This window comes from Bufo gargarizans, chromosome 4 (assembly GCF_014858855.1).
Source record: "Bufo gargarizans isolate SCDJY-AF-19 chromosome 4, ASM1485885v1, whole genome shotgun sequence".
In the NCBI taxonomy this organism is placed as follows: domain Eukaryota; kingdom Metazoa; phylum Chordata; class Amphibia; order Anura; family Bufonidae; genus Bufo; species Bufo gargarizans.
In genome coordinates this window covers 213542791-213566816 of record NC_058083.1, presented here as the reverse complement: position 1 = coordinate 213566816, position 24026 = coordinate 213542791, and the positions used below count along the sequence as shown (strand labels likewise).

At 43.0% G+C, this 24026-nt stretch overlaps 1 protein-coding gene across 2 annotated transcripts in view; it reads left to right on the top strand.

Annotated features, from left to right (window-relative positions):
- The window catches only part of LOC122934136 (probable cation-transporting ATPase 13A4), a 209546-nt gene that overhangs the window by 8903 nt on the left and 176617 nt on the right, over positions 1–24026 (top strand). For both annotated transcript variants that reach the window (XM_044289352.1, XM_044289351.1), the window contains exons 2-5: positions 16146–16319; positions 16411–16557; positions 19973–20043; positions 23816–23896. In XM_044289352.1, coding sequence (XP_044145287.1) covers positions 16146–16319; positions 16411–16557; positions 19973–20043; positions 23816–23896 — 473 coding nt within the window. The remainder of the gene's footprint in view (positions 1–16145; positions 16320–16410; positions 16558–19972; positions 20044–23815; positions 23897–24026) is intronic.

The window sequence follows — 24026 nt, the reverse complement described above, 5'->3', positions numbered from 1 at the left end:
TGTGTGGACAAGTTGGTTCTGCAGGACGTAAACAGAGGACGATCTATTGGAGGTGTAACCAAAGACATTTACTTGCCTCCCACACTGCCTGTATAACGGCTCCGAGGCGCTCACGGCTATTGTAGGGACTTGGTTCCAAAGAAACTTTGCGTGTTGTTTGGGTAAGCTGGTGATCAGTTCTCAGGACCTTACTTGGCTAGCAGCGATGTGGACCGGGTATGACGTGTCTGGATCAGTGTCGGCCACAGAGCTTGTTTTCTCTGTGCCCGTCGAACCTTGCATGGACATTTCTTATGCCATCCACGCAGAGGACTTCAAGACTTCATGTAATGATATTCATAAATCAAAGGACGTGGTCACATTGGAGGAAGTGGACAATTTATTTCAATGTCTTTACTCGCATTTCTTTAGACACTTTAGAATTCACTTATCAGCAACTTAGCTTGTCACAGAATGACCTGGAGTCGGCTTGTTTGCTGGACTGTCCTCAAGTTATCAGCCATAACCCCCATACATTTCTTGATTCATATGCATTACTATCATGGTCACCCCGACACTGGTAGTCAATCCATTCTTGTTGACGAAGCACTTTGTTTTTTCATTTTGTCTTTTAAATCTTGTGGTTTTGCCCCTTCTGTGTTGTATTTTTATGTGTTATTATCCTGTTTGTTAAATAAACGTTTTTTCTCCCCCTTTCAAAAATAATAATAATAATAATTGGCTTGTGATTTGATCTCTGTTTTGTATCCACTCCTGTTTTGTTGAGATTAGCAATACTGATGGATTACTGACCAAATGCTGACCGAGTGAAGGATTCTCCACAGAGAGCATCTGTTTTTTTGGGGGTTAGTGCAGTGTCCCACTACGTGATTGTGGGCACCGCAAACTTGTTTTTATTGTGTCTTAATGTCTTGTATTATGCCTGTATGCTGTATTTCATCTCATGTTTTATTCTCCTATGTCACAATGTGATTCCACATGTAAGATCCTTTACACAGGCCTAGTTAGGGTGCACTACATTAGTTTCTCCACAGGATGGGGCAGTGTCACAGTGTATAAATAGCTTAGCTCAGGCCCAAGGTAGGCTGTTCAGTCTAGTTCCAGTTCAGTTCCAGTCTGGACAAGTTTAGTCAGTATGCAGTCATGATGCAGCTGCCTGCTGGAGGGAGGCCTCCTGCCTCTCTGCTCACTCCCTGTTGGCTCCACAGCCCAGGGTTAAAAGCTGCAAGATTCCACCCAGAGGTGAGAAGTCCACTTCTACATCATACTCTTCCGGGGTGACCAGTGTCCAGCTACAAAAGCAAGTATTCAAAGGGATTCTTACATATATTTCAAGTCAAAGGATAGCACACGGCCATACTTAAGGGCTTCCCAGGCACCTTTGCAAGCAGGTGTAGGACACAGCTTCCGGCATCCACACCTCCAGTTAAAACCCTGAGGACAGATAGGCCATCTGTCAGAATACACTGGAAAATAGAGGTTCAAGGACTCAGCAAACCACCTTCAAGTCAGGTTAGGATCAGGTGAGAGTTTTTAACAGCCAAAGACTTTTATTCCTTCAAAGCCTAGTCTGAAGCAGTAGCTTTCTTGCATATATACTTAGGACAAGAGCCTGTTTTCTTCTGAGGACTTACATTTCCCTACCCTTGTATGCATGAGACTGTATTTTATGCTGGGATGTACAAATGACTGTTTTATAAACTAGATGGAATTGTTACTAGGAGCAACGTTCAGTAAAAGTTATAATTTGGATTGCACCATCCTGGTCTCAGTCTTCAGTTCCTCAATTAACACTACAGTAAATGGTGTCACGACTACAAGGGACCTTGCCATAGGCACATTAATGCAGACCATCAAGGGCACCTTAAACCACCATCTGACCTGTGTCCCTTACACCAGAGTGTGCCCCAGAGAATTCTTGTGCTGTTCTCCACTTCACTTATGCGAGCCTGCCCAGGGACGACGTAACCGTGAGTAACCAGAACTGTATTGACCTCGGCCTACCTATTGCTCACGCCGTGACCTCACGTATAATTCCCCTGCAAGGTCTGGCATACAGCATTAGGAAGGGAAAAATAATCACTGACGTCAACACAAACTTACTGCTGACACCCTCTCCACTCTGTCGGGGGGGGCTCTACTTTTATAAGCGTTTAATAGAACAGGTTCTGTAGACATCTATGTGAAATCAGCTGATGACGGTGCAAAAAGGAGTGCGCTTCTTCTTGGAGCTAACATTGACCTGTAAGGCTGAGTTTATACGTGAGTTATTTGGTCAGTTTTGGCCCTGTAACTGCCCAAAAAAGTGAAGTGTGCAGTGATTCTAAGAGCAACGCCTGTCATCTGCATGTCATATGGACTCACAGTATTATTTCACTACCACAGCAGACTCCCTATGCGTGTTACTGCAAGGCTCAGTGTTCTACACCACTATAAAGGAACTGCAGACAGGAAATAATTTTTTTAGTGTAATTTAACACAAATTTATTCTGATCAAACCTAATTTTTCCCAAAATCGATTTTTTTTAAAATTCGCTCAGCTCTAGTTGCAAAGTCAGGGAGGAGAGAGAAGAAGAGAAAAAAACATTGTGCACCGATTATATTATACTCCAGTATTACTGTCCAAACTCATGCCAAGAAAATATGTTTGTGTACATGAGCTAAAACTGGTGTGAATTGTGGTGTCAATGCTCTTATTGTGTAATACTTTACACAATATATATATATATATATATATATATATAAATATTTGGTATCGCCTCATCCATAACAACTGGCTCTTTAAAATTATCACATGATCTATCCCATTAGGTGAACAGCGTAAAAAATAAAATAAAAATTATGGCAAACAGCTTTTTTTGTCACTTCGCCTCTTAAAAAAAATAATATCAAGTCATCAAAAAGTCTTATGTACTGTACATGAAAATGGTACTGTTGAAAAGTACAGTCTGTCCTGCAAAAGGCAAGCACTCGGACATTTATGTTGGCAGAAAAATAAAAATGTTATGGATGCTAGTATATGGCGATGCTAAATATTACAGACTTTTAATAAAAAGGGATTTTATTATGCAACAGTAAAACATGAAAAACCTATATAAATTTAGTACTGCCATAATCATATCAAAGTTATCATATAATATATACAGTACCACATGATGAATGCCAATTTTTGCCCACCTCACCTCCTGAAAATTAGATAAAAGCCCACAAAAACCCAAATGTACCCCAAAATGGTGCCAATAAAAACTATAGCTTGTCTCACAAAAAATAAGCCCTCATACAGCAAAGTCAGCAAAAAATGACTCTTGAAAACCATTTCAGGAAATTCCATGTTAGAAAATCCAGATACTGCTCCTTCCTTTCTGAGCCCTGGCATATCCAGAAACAATTTACAACCAAACTTGGGATGGTAGTGTATTCAGGAGAAAATGGATAGGAAATTGTGAGCTAATATTCTCCTGTTATTCCATGTGAAAAAGAAAGTTTGGGTCTAAAGCCCTATTTTCTTGTAAAAAAATAAATAAATATTATTTTTCATTTTCACAGACAAGTGTTATAAATTCTATGCAGCGCCAGTTGGGTCAAAGTGATCACTACTCCCTTAAAATTACATGGGGTGTGTAGTTTCCAAAATATAATGGTGCCCAAAAACCATTCCAGAAAAATCTGCCCTCCAAAAATTATAAGGCACTCCTTGCCTTCTGAGGCCTGCTATATGCCCATAGCAGCAGTTTACGTCTATATGTGGGGTATTTATGTAAACTGCAGAATAAGGGTAATACATATTGAGGTTTGTTTTCTTAAACCCTGATGTGTTACAGGAAAAAATAGGTTAAAGTGGAAAATCTGCAGAAAAAAGTTACTGTATAAGACGCACCTAGGTTTTTGAGGAGGAAAATAAGAAAAGTTATTTGAACCAAAGGTGTGCTTTTAGTGGGTTTTGAACTAATGGTGGTCTGTGGATGACACTATTATGGGGGGATCTGTTGATGACACTGTTATGTAGGGGATCTGTGGATGACACATACACATATGGGGGATCTGTGGATGACACTGTTATGGGGATCTGTGAATGGCACTGTTATGGGGGATCTGTGGATGGCACTGTTATGGGGAGGGGATCTGTGGATGGCACTGTTATAGGGAGGGGAACCTGTGGATGGCACTGTTATGGGAGGGGGATCTGTGGATGGCACTGTTATGGGGAGCATCTGTGGATGACACATATATAGCATCTTATGCTATATATGTGTCATCCACAGATCCCCCCATAACAGTGTCCCTCAATACACCGGACCACTCCTCTCACAGCAGTATTCATATGTAACCTGTAACCCTTAACCTCTTCTTAACTTTAGTTAAAGTAGCGCTTTCCCGTGTACTACTACTTACTATCAAGCTCCCGTACCGTAGCAGGCAGAACGTCAGGCAGCTGTAACGTCACTCACGTCACATGCCTTCTCCGCCCGCTTCATTAATGAAGCAGGCGGAGCAGGCGCGTGACGTGAGTGACGTTACAGCTGCCAGCCGCTCTGCCTGCTACGGGAGATTGATAGTAAGTAGTAGTACACAGGATAGCGCTACTTTAACTAAAGTTAAGAAGAGGTTAAGGATTACAGTTTACATATGTATACTGCTGTGAGCGGCGGGACCTGGTGTAAGAGGCCCGCCACGATTCCAGCAGTTGCCGGCCTCCAGCCCCTCCTCCTGATACATCGCCGCACTGTGCAGCATCACAGCCGGCAATGTATCAGTGTTAGCGATGTAAAATTGGCAGCATTCGCCCCATTAGACGCACTGCCATTTCCCCCCCCCCCCCCCACTTTTACAGCAAATTTTGAAATTTCACCTCCATTTTGCTTTAAAGAATACCTAAAGGGTTAACAACATTTCAAAAAAACATTTTTGAATAGATTGACTGATATAGTTTCTTAAATGTGGCAATTTATGGGTGGTTTCCATTTCAGTTCCTTGAACTGATTCAGAACTAAAACTCTAAAAAAAAGAAAAAAGCATGGCACATCATGACTTCAGAACTGAATAGGTCTATAAAAACTGACTGCTCTAAAATTCTAAACCTTGCAACGTCCTACAAAATAAAATAACATTATCAAAATGATGCCAACATAAAGTAGTCATATGGGTAATACTAATTAATAACCATTTTATGATGTATCACTGTTTTAAAAAGCAGAAAATTGTGAATTTTACAAATCTTTGGTATTTTTTTATTTTATTTTTATAAATAAATGTAAAACATAGTGACATACATACATGGTGTTACAGAAAAAAATCTCAAAATGGCCTGGATAGGTAAAAGCATTCCAAAGTTATTACCACACATATAGGCACATAAAAGGAAGGGGGAATATGCAGGATTAGCCACCCATCTTTCCTGACGAAGGATAGCGAATGTATCCGAAACGCGTAGAGAGGTCTTGTGGTACCTGTGACTCTCTGTAGTCATAGTAGTGACGTCACTCTTGCTCTGTGTGAGCGCAAACCACTGTAGGGTTTCAAGAGCCACGCCACCGACCAGGTAACGCATAGTCTACTGAGTTTGTGGAGTGCCTTTAAACTAGGAGGTGGGGATATTAGGTCTTGCGATTCATACTAGTTAGAGAAAGAGAAATCTAGAAGGCGGGGGCATATTAAGATTAAAATAAGAGTGCCGGCACACGGTATGAAACATTCAATATGATCCTTTTTTGGATCATACTAGTTAGAGCGCAGTATCATTGATTTTTTTCATTATTACCACATACAGTGACACATGTCAGATTTGCAAAATTAAGCTTGGTCAGAAAATAGCTAAATTACCTTGTCTGGAAGTGGTTAATGTCTAGGTATCCACTGTCTCTACACTCCCTTGTGTGTCTATAAAGCTAATCTCCTGCTCACTCTGGAGAGAGGTACACAGCTCCACCTAGTGGCTAGTGATGTCCCGAACTATTCGCCGGCGAACAGATCATGGCGAACATGGCTTGTTCGCGTTCGCCGCGGCAGGAGAACAAATGCGATGTTCGGTCCGCCCCCTATACATCATCATTGAGCAAACTTTGACCCTGTACCTCACAGTCAGACAATCCGCAGCAGATCCTCCCTCCCAGACCCTCCCACCTCCTGGACAGCATCCATTTTAGATTCATTCGGAAGCTGCATTCTTAGTGAGAGGAGGGACAGTGCTGCTGCTGCTGCTGATCTAATAGGGAAAGCGTTAGCTAGGGCAGTGTTCTGTGTCCACAGACTAATCTGATGTAAGGACAGCGTCCTGACAGCACCCCCAAAAGCCCTTTTTAGGGCTGGTACATCAGTCTGTTTTTTTTTGTTTTATATATATATATATATATATATATATATATTGCAGTTGCCTGCCCGTGTGTGAGAGGCGGCAGGCTCAGTCACAAACAGAAATGTGTGCACACCATTCATACAGGGAGTCACAGACAATACCTTGCAGATAAAAAAAAGTCAATTTATATTATTTATCTGTTATATAATTGCAGTTTCAAGCCAGTGAGTGACTGTGTGGCTCAGAGACAGTACTGTGTGCACACCATTCATACAGGGTGTCGCAGACAATACCTTGCAGATAAAAAAAAAAATCTATTTATTATTTTTCTGTGATATAATCCCAGTTGCAAGCCAGTGTGTGTCTGGCCCACTGTAATGACCGGTGTCACGCACAGGGAGGAAAACAGGGAAAGCCCTGCCCAAGGGAGAGGGAAAGGTGGTGACCCCTAACTCACCTTGCGGCTGGCACCTGACTGCCCTGACGTCCCTAGACGGGTTCCTCACCCGTGCGGCGATCACGTGCCTAAACCCTGGCTTTCCCTGAAATGAGCCCTAGATAGTGAACGGGCCGGTGGGATCGCTAGTCCACACCACTGCACTGAGAGGGAAACACCAGGGAGAGGACAGACAAATACAGACAAACACATACACCCAGGTGGGCGACCACAGCAGTCCACAAAGGTCCAACAGGGATCCGGAGGGTAGCGTTCTGAATCAACAGTCAGAGAACGCAGCAACACAGCTCCAGTGGGTCAGGATAGATGTCCAGGCAGGAAGCTCTATCTCTGGCAACCAGAGAAGTGTGAGAGAGGAATATAAGGAGGTTTGGGAGTGCTGGACAAGGAACAGCTGAGTAGAAGGAGCTACGGATCCCTGAGTGAGCCAAAAGGGTTTGCAAAGCAAACCCAGAAAGCTGCCATAAGGAAAACAGCCCTATCTTAAATAGAGCGTGCAGCTAACCGCTGCGACTTCCTGACCACGGGTATAACGGAGTCAGGCGTGGTTCTCGATACCCTCGTGACACCCACAGACTGTACTGTAGCCACTGGCTAGGCCACCACTCATACCGTTACAGGGTGTCACTCACAAATACCTTGCAGATAAAAAAATATTCTATTTATTATTTTTCTGTGATATAATCCCAGTTGCAAGCCAGTGTGTGTCTGGCCCACAGACTTTACTGTGGCCACTGGCTAGGCCACCACTCATACCGTTACAGGGTGTCACTCACAAATACCTTGCAGGTGAAAAAAATTATATTTATTATTTTTCTGTGATGTAATCACAGTTGCAAGCCAGTGTGTGTCTGGCCCACAGACTGTACTGTGGCCTCTGGCTAGGCCACCACTCATACCGTTACAGGGTGTCACTCACAAATACCTTGCAGATAAAAAAAAAAATCAATTTATTATTTTTCTGTGATATAATCGCAGTTGCAAGCCAGTGTTTGTCTGACCCACAGACTGTACTGTGGTCACTGGCTAGGCCACCACTCATACCGTTACAGGAGGTCACTCACAAATACCCTGCAGATAAAAAAAAAATCAATTTATTATTTTTCTGTGATATAATCGCAGTTGCAAGCCAGTGTGTGTCTGGCCCACAGACTGTACTGTGGCCACTGGCTAGGCCACCACTCATACCGTTACAGGGTGTCATTTACAAATACCTTGCAGATAAAAAAAAATATCAATTTATTATTTTTCTGTGATATAATCGCAGTTGCAATCCAGTGTGTGTCTGGCTTACAGAATGCACTGTGGCCACTGGCTAGGCCACCACTGATACCGTTACAGGGTGTCACTCACAAATAGCTTGCAGATAAAAGAAATTCTATTTATTATTTTTCTGTGATATAATCGCAGTTGCAAGCCAGTGTGTGTCTGGCCCACAGACTGTACTGTGACCACTGGCTAGGCCACCACTCATATTGTTACAGGGTGTCACTCACAAATACCTTACAGATAAAAAAATTTTTTTATTATTTTTCTGTGATATAATCCCAGTTGCAAGCCAGTGTGTGTCTGGCCCACAGACTGTACGGTGGCCACTGGCTAGGCCACCACTCATACCGTTACAGGGTGTCACTCACCAATACCTTGCAGATAAAAAAATTCAATTTATTATTTTTCTGTGATATAATCCCAGTTGCAAGCCAGTGTGTGTCTGGCTCACAGACTGTACTGTGGCCACTTGCTAAGCCACCACTCATACCGTTACAGTGTGTCACTCACAAATACCTTGCAGATTAAAAAAAAAAATCAATTGATTATTTTTCTGTGATGTAATCGCAGTTGCAAGCCAGTGTGTGTCTGGCCCACAGACTGTACTGTGGCCACTTGCTAAGCCACCACTCATACCGTTACAGTGTGTCACTCACAAATACCTTGCAGATTAAAAAGAAATCAATTGATTATTTTTCTGTGATGTAATCGCAGTTGCAAGCCAGTGTGTGTCTGGCCCACAGACTGTACTGTGGCCACTGGCTAAGCCACCACTCATACCGTTACAGGGTGTCACTCACAAATACCTTGCAGATAAAAAAAAATCAATTTCTTATTTTTCTGTGATATAATCGCAGTTGCAAGCCAGTGTGTGTCTGGCCCACAGACTGTACTGTGGCCACTGGCTAGGCCACCACTTATACCGTTACAGGGTGTCACTCACAAATACCTTGCAGATAAAAAAAAATTATATTTATTATTTTTCTGTGATATAATCCCAGTTGCAAGCCAGTGTGTGTCTGGCCCACAGACTGTACTGTGGCCACTGGCTAGGCCACCACTCATACCATTACAGGGTGTCACTCACAAATACCTTGCAGATAAAAAAAATAAAAAATTATTTTTCTGTGATATAATCGCAGTTGCAAGCCAGTGTGTGTCTGGCCCACAGACTGTACTGTGGCCACTGGCTAGGCCACCACTCATACCGTTACAGGGTGTCACTCACAAATACCTTGCAGATAAAAAAAAATTATATTTATTTTGTATCTGTGATATAATCCCAGTTGCAAGCCAGTGTGTGTCTGGCCCACAGACTTTACTGTGGCCACTGGCTAGGCCACCACTCATACCGTTACAGGGTGTCACGCACAAATAACTTGCAGATAAAAAAAATCTATGTATTATTTTTCCTTGATATAATCCCAGTTGCAAGCCAGTGTGTGTCTGGCCCACAGACTGTACTGAGGCCACTGGCTAGGCCACCACTCATACCGTTACAGGGTGTCAATCACAAATACCTTGCAGAAAAAATAATAATATTATTTCTCTGTGATATAATCCCAGTTGCAAGCCAGTGTGTGTCAGGCCCACACAGACTGTACTGTGCCCACTGCCCACCGCTTATATAGGGTAGCCCAGTACCTTTCATGCATAGTACCACTTATCTAAAAAAAAAGTGACAGGCAAAGGCAGGCCACCCCGCAGGGGCCGTCGTGGTCGTGGTGCTGTGATTTCCACTGGCCCTGGAAAAATGCCCAGTGTTCAGAGGCCCTGTACCATGAAACCCAAAAATTTGGAGAAAATAGTTGACTGGCTTACACAGGACACCCAATCTTCAACAGCTTCCGCTAAGAACCTTGACGCACCATCCTCCTCCAGCTCAGCTTTGGTCACCTGCTCTCAAGTTACCGCTCTCCCGCCTGCCACCACCATTACCACTACCACCACAGCCACCACAGCCGCTTCACTTGATCCCTCAGAGGAGTTATTTACACATCAGTTGGATGAAATTTGTGATGCGCAACCATTATTGCCAGAGGATGTAGATAACAGGGATATGTCTCAGTCAGGCAGCATTACACACATGGACGTAGGGTGTGATGATGATGATGATGATGATGTTGTACCCGCTGCTGCTTCCTTTGCTGAGGTGTCAGATACAAGTGAAGTGGTTGATGATGATAATGTGTCCGTGGATGCCACGTGGGTGCCTGCTCGAAGAAAAGAAGAAGAGGGGGAAAGTTCTGAAGGGGAGACAGAGAGAAGGAGGAGACGAGTTGGAAGCAGGGGGAGGTCGTCGCAAGGAGCTAGTGGCACAGTCAGACAGCATGTATCGGCACCCGTGGTCAGCCAGACAGCACGCCAATCAACGCATGCTGTTGCCACCACCAGAATGCCGTCATTGCAAAGCTCAGCAGTGTGCCATTTTTTTTGTGTGTCTGCCTCTGATAACAGCAATGCCATTTGCAACCTGTGCCAGAAGAAACTGAGTCGTGGGAAGTCCAACACCCACCTCGGTACAACTGCTTTGCGAATGCACATGATCTCACATCACAAACGCCAATTGGATTAACACATGAGTTCAAGCAGCACACAAACTCAAAGCCACTATCCTCCTCCTGGTCCAAAATCTTCAGCCACGTCAACCACTGCTGTCCTCCTTGGCCCCTCTCAACCACCCACCACTCCGCCTCTCACCTTCAGCAGTTCCATCTCATCTGCCCACAGTCAGGTGTCTGTAAAGGAAATGTTTGAGCATAAGAAGCCAATGTCACAGAGTCACCCCCTTGCCCGGCGTCTGACAGCTGGCTTGACGGAACTCTTAGCCCGCCAGCTTTTACCATACCAGCTGGTGGAGTCTGAGGCCTTCCAAAAATTTGTCGCTATTGGAACACCACACTGGATGGTACCCGGATGAATTTATTTTTCAAAAAAGGCAATCCCAAATCTCTACTCAGTGATTGAATAGGAAGTCACGGCATCACTGGCATACAGTGTTGGGGCAAGGATCCATCTGACCACTGATACCTGGTCTGCAAAGCACGGTCAGGGCAGGTATATCACCTACAGTGTGCCAAGCATGGAAATGCGTGGCTCTGCAGCGGAGTTGGTGACACCGCCACGACTTGCAGGCAGGCCTACTGCCACCTCCTCTACTTCTCCTACTGCATCCTCTTCGATAACCTCCTCGGCTGAGTCCTCTTCTGCTGCGGCGTCTGGCTGCACATCAACTGAATCCCCCCAGCTCCCCAGGGGTTATTCCACATGCCTGATACGACAGTGTCACGCTGTCTTGGGGTTGACTTGCCTGAAAGCAGAGAGCCACACCGGACCAGCACTCCTGTCCGCCCTGAATGCACAGGTGGATCTGTGGCTGATCCCGCACCAACTGGAGACCGGGAAAGTGGTGTGTGACAATGGAAGCAATTTGTTGGTGGCATTGAATTTGGGCAAGTTGTCACATGTGCCATGCATGGCACATGTGTTGAATCTCATCGTACAACGCTTTGTGTCTAAGTACCCAGGCTTACAGGACGTCTTCAAGCAGGCCAGGAAGGTGTGTGACCATTTCAGGCATTCCTACACAGCCATAGCGCACTTTTCAGACATTCAGCGCCAAAACAACATGCCAGTGAGGCGCTTGATTTGCGACAGCCCGACACGTTGGAATTCAACACTCCTAATGTTTTGATCGCCTGCTCCAACAAGAAAAAACTGTCAACGAGTATTTGTATGACCGGGGTGCTAGGACAGTCTCTGTGGAGCTGTGAATTTTTTTGCCACATTACTGGATGCTCATGCGCAATGCCTGTAGGCTCATGCGACCATTTGAGGAGGTGACAAACCTAGTCAGTCGCACCAAAGGCACCATCAGAGACCTCATCCCATTTGTTTTCTTCCTGGAGCATGCCCTGCGAAGAGTGCTGGATCAGGCTATAGATGAGCGTGAAGAGGAAGAGGAAGAGTTGTGGTCACCATCACCACCAGAAACAGCCTTGTCATCATCGCTTGCCGGAACCTGCGGCAACGCTGGAAGAGGAGTATGAGGAAGAGGAGTCAGAGGAGGAATGTGGCTTTGAGGAGGAGGAAGACCAACCACAGCAGGCATCCCAGGGTGCTCATTGTTGTCACCTATCTGGGACCCGTGGTGTTGTACGTGGCTGGGGGGAAGAAAAGACCGTCACTGACATCAGTGAGGACGAGGAACGGGAAATGAGTAGCTCGGCATCCAACCTTGTGCAAATGGGGTCTTTCATGCTGTCATGTCTGTTGAGGGACCCTTATATAAAAAGGATGAAGGAGAACAACCTAATATGGGTGGCCACGCTACTAGACCCCCAGTATAAGCAGAAAGTGACGGAAATGTTACCAAATTACTGAAAGTCAGAAAGGATGCAGCAGTTCAAAACCAAACAAAAAAATATGCTTTACACAGCTTATAAGGGGGATGTCACAGCACAACAGGAATCTAACTGGGGAAGAGGTGAAAGTAATCCTCCTCCTACCACGACCACGGCGGCAAGGACAGGACGCTTTACAGATGTGTTGTTGATGGAGGACATGCAGAGCTTTTTAAGTCCTACGCATCGCCACAGCCCTTCAGGGTCCACCCTCAGAGAACGACTCGACCGACAGGTAGCAGACTACCTCGCCTTAACTGCAGATATCGACACTCTGAGGAGCGATGAACCCCTTGACTACTGGGTGTGCAGGCTTGACCTGTGGCCTGAGCTATCCCAGTTTGCGATAGAACTTCTGGCCTGCCCCGCTTCAAGTGTCCTGTCAGAAAGGACCTTCAGTGCAGCAGGAGGCATTGTCACTGACAAAAGAAGTCGCCTCAGTCAAAAAAGTGTTGATTACCTCACCTTTATTAAGATGAATGAGGCATGAATCCCGAAGGGACTGACAGTGGGGGACACGTTTGACTAACAAAAGGGCTGATGACATGTCTTGGCCTCAAAATGGTCCCCACGCTGCTGTATTTAATATCTGCATACCGGATGACTTTCGTGAATTCTCCGCCACCAACTAGGGTTCAAGCCGCTACAGCAGCGGCTGCAACAATACCTAGTTTTTCAGGCATGTGTACATGCCTAATTTTTCTGGCCTCTGGTGCTGCACTGTGGCTGCAAAAACAAAACAAAACAAAAGGCACATACATGTGTCAATTCCCCTTCGTGATCGGTACCTTGTTGTGGTGAAGGGGCTTGCGTATCACAATGAAGCGATCATAACCTCTATGAGTGTGTTGGCAATGTTGCCACACCCCAGATGATAAGGCCGTTGCTTCATTATGATCAGACTAAAAGCGATCGGCTGGATAATTTTTCATAGAAAAAAACATTCATTTTCTTATTTTTTTTTTTTTTAAGTTGTATGGGTTTTTAATACATAAAATAAAAAAATCATAATAAAGTCTCTTAATAGTTTATTAGAAATAATGCAGACAATTTAAAAAATCCCCATCAATTCCAATACAAAGCAAGTACAGAGCTCAGAACTAAATTATTTCAGGATATCGTAATTGTTCGTTAATTCGACAATGGTTAATCAATTCGACACACGTAACAGGGATTTAACTTATAGGAATAGTACTAGTTAAGACACCACTCATATAGGGTGTCACAGCACATTGCTCCGAGCACGCGCAGTGCCCCAACTTGGGAGTAAGAGGACCGACCAAGCTGCTTTTTCCATCTCCCAGTTCCGAAAATCAATTCAGTTTGGAGTATTAGAGTTTGGTCTGTCACTGTGCAGGCAGTCGAAGGTACCCGGCCTAAATTTTTTTTCACAAAAGGCAATCCCTGATATGGGACGTAACAGGGATTAAACTGATGAGAAGAGAACTACAGAAAATACCACTCATATCGGGTGTGACAGTAAATTGCACGGCGCAGACGCAGTGACCGTGGATTCAAACAAAGGGGAGGGAGCCAGCGTTTTCTTTAACTATCTCCCCGTTCGAAAAATGTATTCAATAAATGGACCCCAGATTGGGGACGTAACAGGGATTAAACTGATGAGAATAGAACTACAGAAAATACCACTCATATCGGGTTTGACAGTAAATTGCACAACGCAGACGCAGTGACCGTAGATTCAAACAAAGGGGAGGGAGCCAGCGTTTTCTTTAACTATCTCCCCGTTCGAAAAATGTATTCAATAAATGGACCCCAGATTGGGGACGTAACAGGGATTAAACTGATGAGAATAGAACTACAGAAAATACCACTCATATCGGGTTTGACAGTAAATTGCACGACGCAGACGCAGTGACCGTAGATTCAAACAAAGGGGAGGGAGCCAGCGTTTTTTTAACCTATTCAATTCACCTTTCGGGGACCCTTGGTGTTGTACGTGGCTGGGTGGAGGAAGAAACCTTCAATGACATCAACTGGACATGGCTAGCTTGGTATCCAACCTTGTGCAAATGGGGAGTTTGCGGTTGGGCAAATGGACTGTTTGCAGTTGTTTGCTGTGCATCAAAAGGGGAGTTTGGTCTGTCAATGTCTGTGAAGCGGGCGTAACCCTTACACTACCTGATCGATACAACATCATACCTGATCGTATACACACACTGGATGTTTTAAACCACGTTGTTCAAAAAAATGTTGGATTGTTAGATGATTTATGCCCTTTATGGATTAAAACCGAACTCTGGGTCAACTATGTAATTTTCCATGGGAGTTTTGCCATAGATCCCCCTCCGGCATGCCACAGTCCAGGTGTTAGTCCCCTTGAAACAACTTTTCCATCACTACTGTGGCTAGAAAGAGTCCCTGTGGGTTTTAAAATTCGCCTGCCTATTGAAGTCAATGGCGGTTCGCCCGGTTCACCCGTTCGGGAACATTTACAAAAATTTGCGCTCGCCGTTCGTGAACGGAAAATTTTGTGTTTGCGATATCTCTATTTGGGAGCTGAGGAGTTCTGCCATACTGCACGGCTGAGAGCTGCCAGCTGGTAGCCAGATGCCCTAAAGCCTGCTGTGGACTGCCAAGTGATGTGTTTTTTTTGTTCTGTGGACTTTTGCTCTGTGAATTAACACCAGGACCCTGCCAAGTATTGTGTTTATTTTCTGCCTTTTTGTCTGAATAAACACTGAATTTTGCTTTTCAACCATGGTTTTCCTTCTGTATTGTGTCCACTTACCAGAGCAAATCCCTACAGGGCCCAATACTGAATCTTTTCCCTCAAAACAATACTATACTATATCAATCTGCTCAGCTCCGCCTGCCCTATAAAATGCTGCTTGCTGATAACACTGCATTGTCATGGTGACAGTATCCCTTTAATCCTTTAATGTTAACTTGCACTACCACCATCCTTGTCTGTCTCCTGTCTATAAACCGCACTCTGACACCAAGTGCAACCTATTTTCCACCTGACAGAAGGCCACAACCTGGGGACGCCCCAGTGAAGGACTGCACCCGTCATCCTGAAGCACCTCTTCACTGTAACCATGCTGGAACATGCTGCTAAAAAAATACATTATTCCCAAAAATTCTGTGTGTGAAACCACTCTTGTACCAGTTCTACAATTCAACCTGTAATTTAAGATCAGCATGTAAAAAGCACCCACTCAAATACAATAAGCAGTATATTATTAATTTTCTATATAAAAGAATATATAAATGTAATATTGCAGCAACCGCTAGTGCTCTTCACATGGTCCCACAGCTAAGTAAACATCCTTGTATGGTCAGTCAGACTGTACAATGGTAAACCGGGTCCTACAGCTCTGGACTACTGCATGATGCTGTCAGCATTCTATGGGTTGCCATACGGTGCCTCTGTGCACCAATGTTTTAGAAAGATACTCCGTCTCCACAATATGGCTTCCAACAGGCATATCACTATTAAGTTCCTGAAGGAACTTGCATGAATCCTAGAGAAAACCCACTGTATGCCTCCATATGAGATGCAAAACACTTGGAGGTACAGTATGGCCCCAAATACTTTTATGGGAGCCATATTAGAGCTAGCCAGCTACATAAAACTATATATTTATATATATATTTAAATAATGTCCATAATACTGCAGTGTGCTGGCATGATGCCGTACAGTAAGGGCTGCTGATAATATTCCTATTTTATTGGTTACAGTTTTGACTATTTTGTTTTCAGGAACTTTTTGGCTATAGGATGAGTGTACCATGGATTATTCTGTGTGTGGTCGGCTACTTTATATCAGGTGGGATTCTCTTACTCCTCTTTTATTGGAAGCCTGAATGGAGCGTCTGGGCAAACTGTGTCCCCTCATCACTGGAGAAAGCCAATGTGGTTTTATTAAGAACAACTGTAAGTAGTGTTATCGTTTTTAACAAACAATATCAGTTACTGTATATGCATTTTAAGGTTTATAGTGATATTATTATATTGTTTTATATAGGATGAAAGAAAGAAATACACCAGGAAGAAGGTTCGTTGGCTAAGCTTGGATGCCTTTGCACATTTATTTCAGAGTGGATTGCAATGTTCTGTTATCTGTGACAAAAATTCCACTTTAAATAATGCTATAAGAAGGCCTGATCTCAAGGTAAGTGCTAAAATGGATTTTTAGCAAAGTTTGTACTTTGGAATTTCATACAATTTTATTTATTAACCCCTTAGTGACCACACACATTTATTTTTTTAAATCGCATTCCAAGGGCTATAACTTTTTTGTTTTTTAATCAATGTACTTGTATGAGGTCTTATTTTTTTGCGAATTTCATCACGCTTCTTGGTAACGAATCCCATTTTTCCTAAAATTGTGGCTACACGTGTGAGGACTGAGGACACGGGGCAAGGAACTCTGGGAAGGTGGGATCACCCAGATTGACATGCCTGCATGCCGCCAATCAGCAGCCAGCCAGCCCTGTGATGTCACAGCTCTATAAATACCGCAGCCACCTTGGATTCAGACATTTTCCAGCGTTCAGAGTCAGGGACAGATGTGAGAAGGCGCTAGGGACAGCGATTGGAAAATCCTTATTGTGGAAAAAAAAGACAGAATAAACTATTTATAAGTGCAGGGAAAGGATAGGGAAGGAATCATTTCACAGCATCTGAGTGCAGGCAGAGACGTCAGAAGACGCTAGGGACAGTGATAGGAAGGCGATTTGCAAGTGCAGAGAAAGATTGTTTGGGGATCCAAATAGCCATTATACAGCTCTGTCAGTCCAGCTATTTGTTCTTGGGGTGCAAGTGCTATGTTGAAAAGCCTTTAGTGGCTTATATCTGTGGAAAAAACAAAATATATACACACTTCACTGCTGCAGGTTTTTCTTGTGAAAGCATATAGGGGCGTATTTCATTAAAAAAATAAAAATATATAAGCACTGCATTGTTGCAGTGATTTCCGTTGAACGTGTATAGGGGGGTCTTTCAGTCCTACAAGAAAAATATATATGCAGTTCACTGTTTACGTTATTTCTGGTGAAAGCGAATAGGGGCGTATTTCCGGAAAAAAAAAAAAAAAAAAAAATATATATATATATATACATACGCACTGCACTGTTGCAGGTCTTTCTGGTGAGAGCGCATAGGGGCATATTTCAGTCCTACAGGAAAAATATATACGCACTTCACTGTTTACGTTTTTTCCAGTTAAAGTGTATAGGGGTGTATTTCATTAAAATTAGAATAATATGTACGCATTGCACTGTTGCAGTGATTTCTGGGGAAATCGCATAGGAGCACATTTCATTAACAACAAGAAAAATCTATATGCACTTCACAGCTTCATTTTTATATGGTGAAATCGTATAGGAGCTTAATTTTTCCTGGCAAAATCTTATAGGGGCATTTTTCTTTAACCAAAAGAAAAATATATACGCACCTCCCTGCTTAATTTTTACTGGTTGATAGCGTTTACTGGCTTATTTCAGTAACAGAAAAAAAAAATCTATACCCGCTTCTCTGCTTAATTTTTTCCTGGTGAAAGCGTATAAGGGCATTTTTCTGTAGCAAAAAGAAAAATCTATACACACTTCACTGCTTCATTTTTTTCCGGTGAAAGCCTATAGTGGCTTATTTCAGTACTACAAAAAAATATATTTTCAGTTCACTTCTGCAATTATTTTTTAGTGAAAGTATAGGGGCGTTTTTCAGTACAACAAGAAAAATATATTTGTTGCTTTTAAGGCAGTTTAAATGCTGTATTAGCTGTATATGCTCAGGAACACCTATGTGAACCATGGAATCAAGCAGCCTTTGGGGATCATTTACTAAAGAATGGTGTTTTACACACTATGGGTAATGGTGCAGGCCTCATAATATATGTGTTGCTCTGTTTTCACAAAAGTTTGCAAGCCCAAAAATTGGCGTACACATGTATTTCTAGTGGACCTAGCCTGTCATTTACATGTCCATCATACAGTATAATACTGATTACTATGGGTTAGAAAAGCCCGAGCCTCAGTGCTCAGCTAATCTTTGGGCCAGCCTAAATTTAATAATAGAAGTTTATTTATTGCTTTAATCCAGTGATGCTCAACCTTGCATGCATAGGTGGGTTGCTGAGGACATGGGTTGCTAGATGGCCGCTAGCACATCCGCAATACCCAGTCCCCATAGCTCTGTGTGCTTTTATTGTGTAAAAATACCTGATTTGATACATATGCAAATTACCCTAAGATGAGTCCTGTTTGTGAGATGAGTCAGGGACAGGACTCATCTCAGGGTAATTTGCATATGTATCAAATCAGGTTTTTTTACACAATAAAGGCACCCAGAGCTATAGGGACTGGGTATTGCGGATGTGCTAGCAGCCATCTAGCAACCCATGTCCTCAGCTCTATACCCAAAATCCAGGTCACAGGTTCACTTTAAAGTAGCAGATGATTTTGATTAAATGTATACCAATATTTAAAGGGAAAGATTTCTGAAACTGTCTAAATGAAAAAGTTTTGTTACCAAAAACAACTAATCGCAGCACAGCTTTCATTCCTTATGTTCCATGTTCTTGAGAAATAAAAGCTTATCTGTGATGGGCTGCTATAGGCAGTTTTCATATATCTATACCTTTGTGTCAACTCCCAAAAAATTGGCTGTACATACAGTACAGACCAAAAGTTTGGACACACCTTCTCATTAAAAGAGTTTTCTTTATTTTCATGACTATGAAAATTGTAGATTCACACTGAAGGCATCAAAACTATGAATTAACACATGTGGAATTATATACATAACAAAAAAGTGTGAAACAACTGAAAATATGTCATATTCTAGGTTCTTTAAAGTAGCCACCTTTTGCTTTGATTACTGCTTTGCACACTCTTGGCATTCTCTCGATGAGCTTCAAGAGGTAGTCAACAGACTGTTGGTCTTCCAACAGTCTTGAAGGAGTTCCCAGAGATGCTTAGCACTTGTTGGCCCTTTTGCCTTCACTCTGCTGTCCAGCTCACCCCAAACCATCTCGATTGGGTTCAGGTCCGGTGACTGTGGAGGCCAGGTCATCTGGCGCAGCACCCCATCACTCTCCTTCATGGTCAAATAGCCCTTACACAGCCTGGAGGTGTGTTTGGTGTTATTGGTGTCACATGTGTTAATTCATAGTTTTGATGCCTTCAGTGTGAATCTACAATTTTCATAGTCATGAAAATAAAGAAAACTCTTTGAATGAGAAGGTGTGTCCAAACTTTTGGTCTGTAATGTATGCGGCGGGCCACATGGAGGGGAGGCAAGGGTGGGAGGATTGCTTATAATGATGATGGTGGTAGTAGTACTCATAGTAGAAAGTGGCTAGCTCCACTGTGGCGTGCTGTGACTGGAGAGCTGGAAGATGCAACCTTTCTTTCCTTGGGCACACCATTGTGCTGGCACTCCTGCCTGGTGGTAGTTGGGGTGCCCTTGATGGTAAGCAGTTTGGCTGGGTGCAAGGTAGTAGTAAGGATGCAGGGCTGGCACTGCACGTACCCATGTTTTCATGTTGAACTATTCAAAAAAGGACATGCTATTTCTTGTTACAGGTTAAATTCATTAGAGTGCAGAAAATTCGATATGTGTGGAATTTCAGTCAAAAGAAGTTTGAAAACATCGGGTGAGTGCCTTTACAGTTTATTCACACAACTTTGTCCAATTTTCTGCCTGCGGAAAAGGGATTATTCCATTTTTTTCTCCCTCCCACCAAAAGAAATGGCTATTCAGAACTCAAAGAATGGATCAGTAAAGGACCAGCAGAGAGATTCTCATATCAGACACAAGGATTCATTAAGAGAACGGATGTGTAAAAATCCCATTGACTTGAGTTGAGTTCTTGTGCTGTCTTTTTTAAAAGCAGAGTTAGCTCTTAGTGTTAATACTGTATATAGCCGTGCATTTTATAGACCACAATATTGCTACAATGAACATCTGAGACAGTCCAACAAAAACTTTTGAGGGGTTGTACTTTGCTCAGCAGGTTTATGTGCACCATTTTCTAGCTGGTGCAGACGAGACTGCTTACTTTGAGTGCTGGTATAGGGAAGCAGGGTGTGTGTCCTCCAAAATCCCGAGGCTGCTAGTGTATTAGAATCATTAGCAGCCTTGGCACAGTGGAACTTCAGAAGATAGTTTTTTTTTCTCTCTTGTAATAGTTGTATGGAACAACTCCAAGGCCGTGGAGCATGCCCTGAAGCTGTTCTATAGGAGGAACAAGGTGCAGCCAGGTACGGGAGCTTAGGCAATTAGAGATACGAGGTGGCTGGTGCTGGACTCTATGGGGGCCCAGACTCTATACGAGCTTGCTCCTGCAATTCCCGGCCACTAGAAAAGCTAACTGTTTCACTCACTGTATTGCAATGGTGGCAATAACCCCTTGAGCAGGGTCTTAAATGTTTAAAAATGTCAACTAATGGGTCACAAAGGCCTAATGAAAAATAGTCATACATTAGTAAATCACTTAACATACAGTTATACACAAAATAAAGAAGTCTTGATAAGATGAGACAACCCTTTTAACCCTTTCAGCTCTGGAGTTTTTTTGTTTTTGCATTTTCTTTTTTCACTCTCTGCCTTTCTGGGGCCCTAACTTTTAAATTTTTTTGTTCACATAGACATATGAGGCTTATTTGCATTTTCTAATTTCACCTCACATTTAATATTGCATACAACGTAGTGGGGAGCTGGAAAAAAAATCAAAATGGGGTGAAATTGGAAATAATTCCACAATAGTTTTATGGGTTTTCTTTTTATGGTGTTCCCTGTGTGATTAAACTGACCTGCTACTGTCATTCTCCAGGTTAGTATATTACCACATATGTATCGTTTTTCTTTTGTTTTAATACTGAAAAATAAAAACCTTTAAAAATATTAGTTTTTCTATAAATCACCATATTCTAATCCCTATAACTTTTTTGTAGTTATGTATACGGAGCTGTGTGAGGGCTCATTTTTTGTGGGGCGATGGCAAATCGTCCATTTTGACATTTTTTTTTTCTGTTTCACTATTTGCCATATGTGATAAATATTTTTATATTTTAATAGTACTTTTTCGCATGTGGAGATTTATTGTTTATGTGTTTTTATTTTCGTTTTAAGGAAAGGGGGGTGATTACAATTTTTTTTTATTTTTTAAACCCTTTTTTAAACTTTTTTTTTATAGTTCCCATAGGATACTATGAAAAGCAATCAATGCATTAGCATTGAGTCTATGAGGATTTTACTATGTTTCTATGAAGGGGGCTCCATAGGAACTAATGTGTGGCAGCCTGGTAAAATCGAAGAGTACAAAGGCTGCTGCACACACAGACCGGGTCCCCAATTCTTGCAGGAGGGAGCTGGAACACCCCCAGAAACACATACTCCCGTGTTTTTGCGCGCTCCCGATGCTGTGGTCATGTTTGAACATGGCATCTGAGGGGTTAAAATCCTATCCTTACCATCAGTCAGGGACATTAGGCTCTTCTGTTTAAAACATCTTTAAAGTCCCACCCAGCACCATACATGTATAGCACTGGTTGGGAGGGAGTTAAATGTGTTTTCCAGATTGCATCAATATCCTTTATAATGCTATAATAATTTATGAAGATGTAATTTTTAGCTGTAATGTTATCTCCATGGCAACAGCGAAAAGAGAGTGTCTATTTAAGTAGCTGGGTGGGAGGAGTTATAAACCAGCTGGACATTGTTAGGGGCAGTGGTAGGGGAGTGTCTATGTAACTAGCTGGTGGGAGGAGCTATAAACCAGCTGGACACTGTTAGGGGCAGTGATAGGGGAGTGTCTATGTAACTAGCTGGGTGGGAGGAGATAAAATCTAGCTGGGCATTGTTAGGGGTGTTGATAGGGGAGTATCTATGTAGCTAGCTGGGTGGGAGGAGCTATAAACAAGTTAGGTGTTAGGTTCAGGGATAAGGGAGTGTCTATATAACTAGCTGAGTGGGAGGAGCTATAAACTAGTTAGGTGTTAGGGGTAGTGATAGGGGAGTGTCTATGTAACTAGCTGGGTGGGAGGAGCTATTAACTAGCTGGGCATTGTTAGGGGCGGTGCTGGATCTGTGGCAGAGAAAGGAGAAGTGCATCATGGGTTTGGTTGGATACAGGAAGCGCTACATATAGAATGTAACAACCAGAGTTATCAGTTTACATGGTGAAAATAGGTTGGGAGAGTACAAATAAAAATAAATAAATAAAAAAGCATGAGGAAGATGTACTTGAGGAAAACTACAGGAACATATCTGTTAAAATTGTGGTAATATAGAGGTTATGGAAAGCATTAACATCCTCCCTTGTCCACACAATAAGGGGATAAATAACCGATCGGTGAGGTCTTATTTTTGGGATCCCCACTATTCCCCTGTCCTGAAGGATCTAGCATGTGCCCTGCCACTCTATTCTTTCTCCATGGACTGATGGAGATCGCCGAGCACTATACTTGGGACCCTCGTTCTCGGGATTGGTTCGCAAATCACTCTGAACAGTTACTTATTTCCTGTTCTGTGGATAAGAGATAACAATCAATATTTTGCAAATCACTATATTTCCCTTATGGTGTTAGGATGTGGTGTTTTATTCAATAAATCAAACAGATGTCCTTTAGGACTAACTTACACCTATTAGGCTACTTTCACACTTGCGTTTGATCGGATCCGTTCTAAACGGATCCGATCATATTAATGCAGACGGAGGCTCCGTTCAGTACGGATCCGTCTGCATTAATAACTTAGAAAAATTTCTAAGTGCGAAAGTAGCCTGAGCGGATCCGTTCAGACTTTCAATGTAAAGTCAATGGGGGACGGATCCGCTTGAAGATTGAGCCATATGGTGTCATCTTCAAGCGGATCCGTTCCCATTGACTTACATTGTAAGTCTGGACGGATCCGCACGCCTCCGCACGGCCAGGCGGACAGCTGAACGCTGCAAGCAGCGTTCAGCTGTCCGCCTGGCCGAGCGGAGGCGAGCGGAGGCTGAACGCCGCCAGACTGATGTAGTCTGAGCGGATCCGCTCCATTCAGACTGCATCAGGGCTGGACGGAAGCGTTCTGCTCCGCTCGTGAGCTCCTTCAAACAGAGCTCACGAGCGGACAGCAGAACGCTAGTGTGAAAGTAGCCTTATCCTACACCTCCTAAATTCAAAAACTTAACCTTTAATAGTTAATCTTAAATATCACCTATAGTAGTTTATTAAAATAATCAGTGGTCACCTAGTCCTATATTAAACTAGTACTAGCCTCATCTTTAAAATATTGAACCCATTGAAAATAAATCCATCAATTCCCTTGGTAATTCAAAAGACCCGAAGCCAAACAAGCTTTGGAAAGGAGGGCACGTTTAATATTTTGGACTAGAAAACTGTAGTTATGTGTTATGTATTCTGCAATTTCTCCTATTGCAGGACCTTGGAGGATGAGCTCTCTTGTTTTAGCATACACTCCTACTATGCATCTGGCTTAACAGAAGAGGAGCAAGCTATAAGGTAATCATTAGAAATCACCCTTAAAGGGATTCTGTCACCTCGTTCTCGGTTATAGAGATACGGACATGCACGGCTAGATCGCCGCTAGCATGTCCGCAATATACCTGTCCTGTAGGGCTGTGTCCTTTTA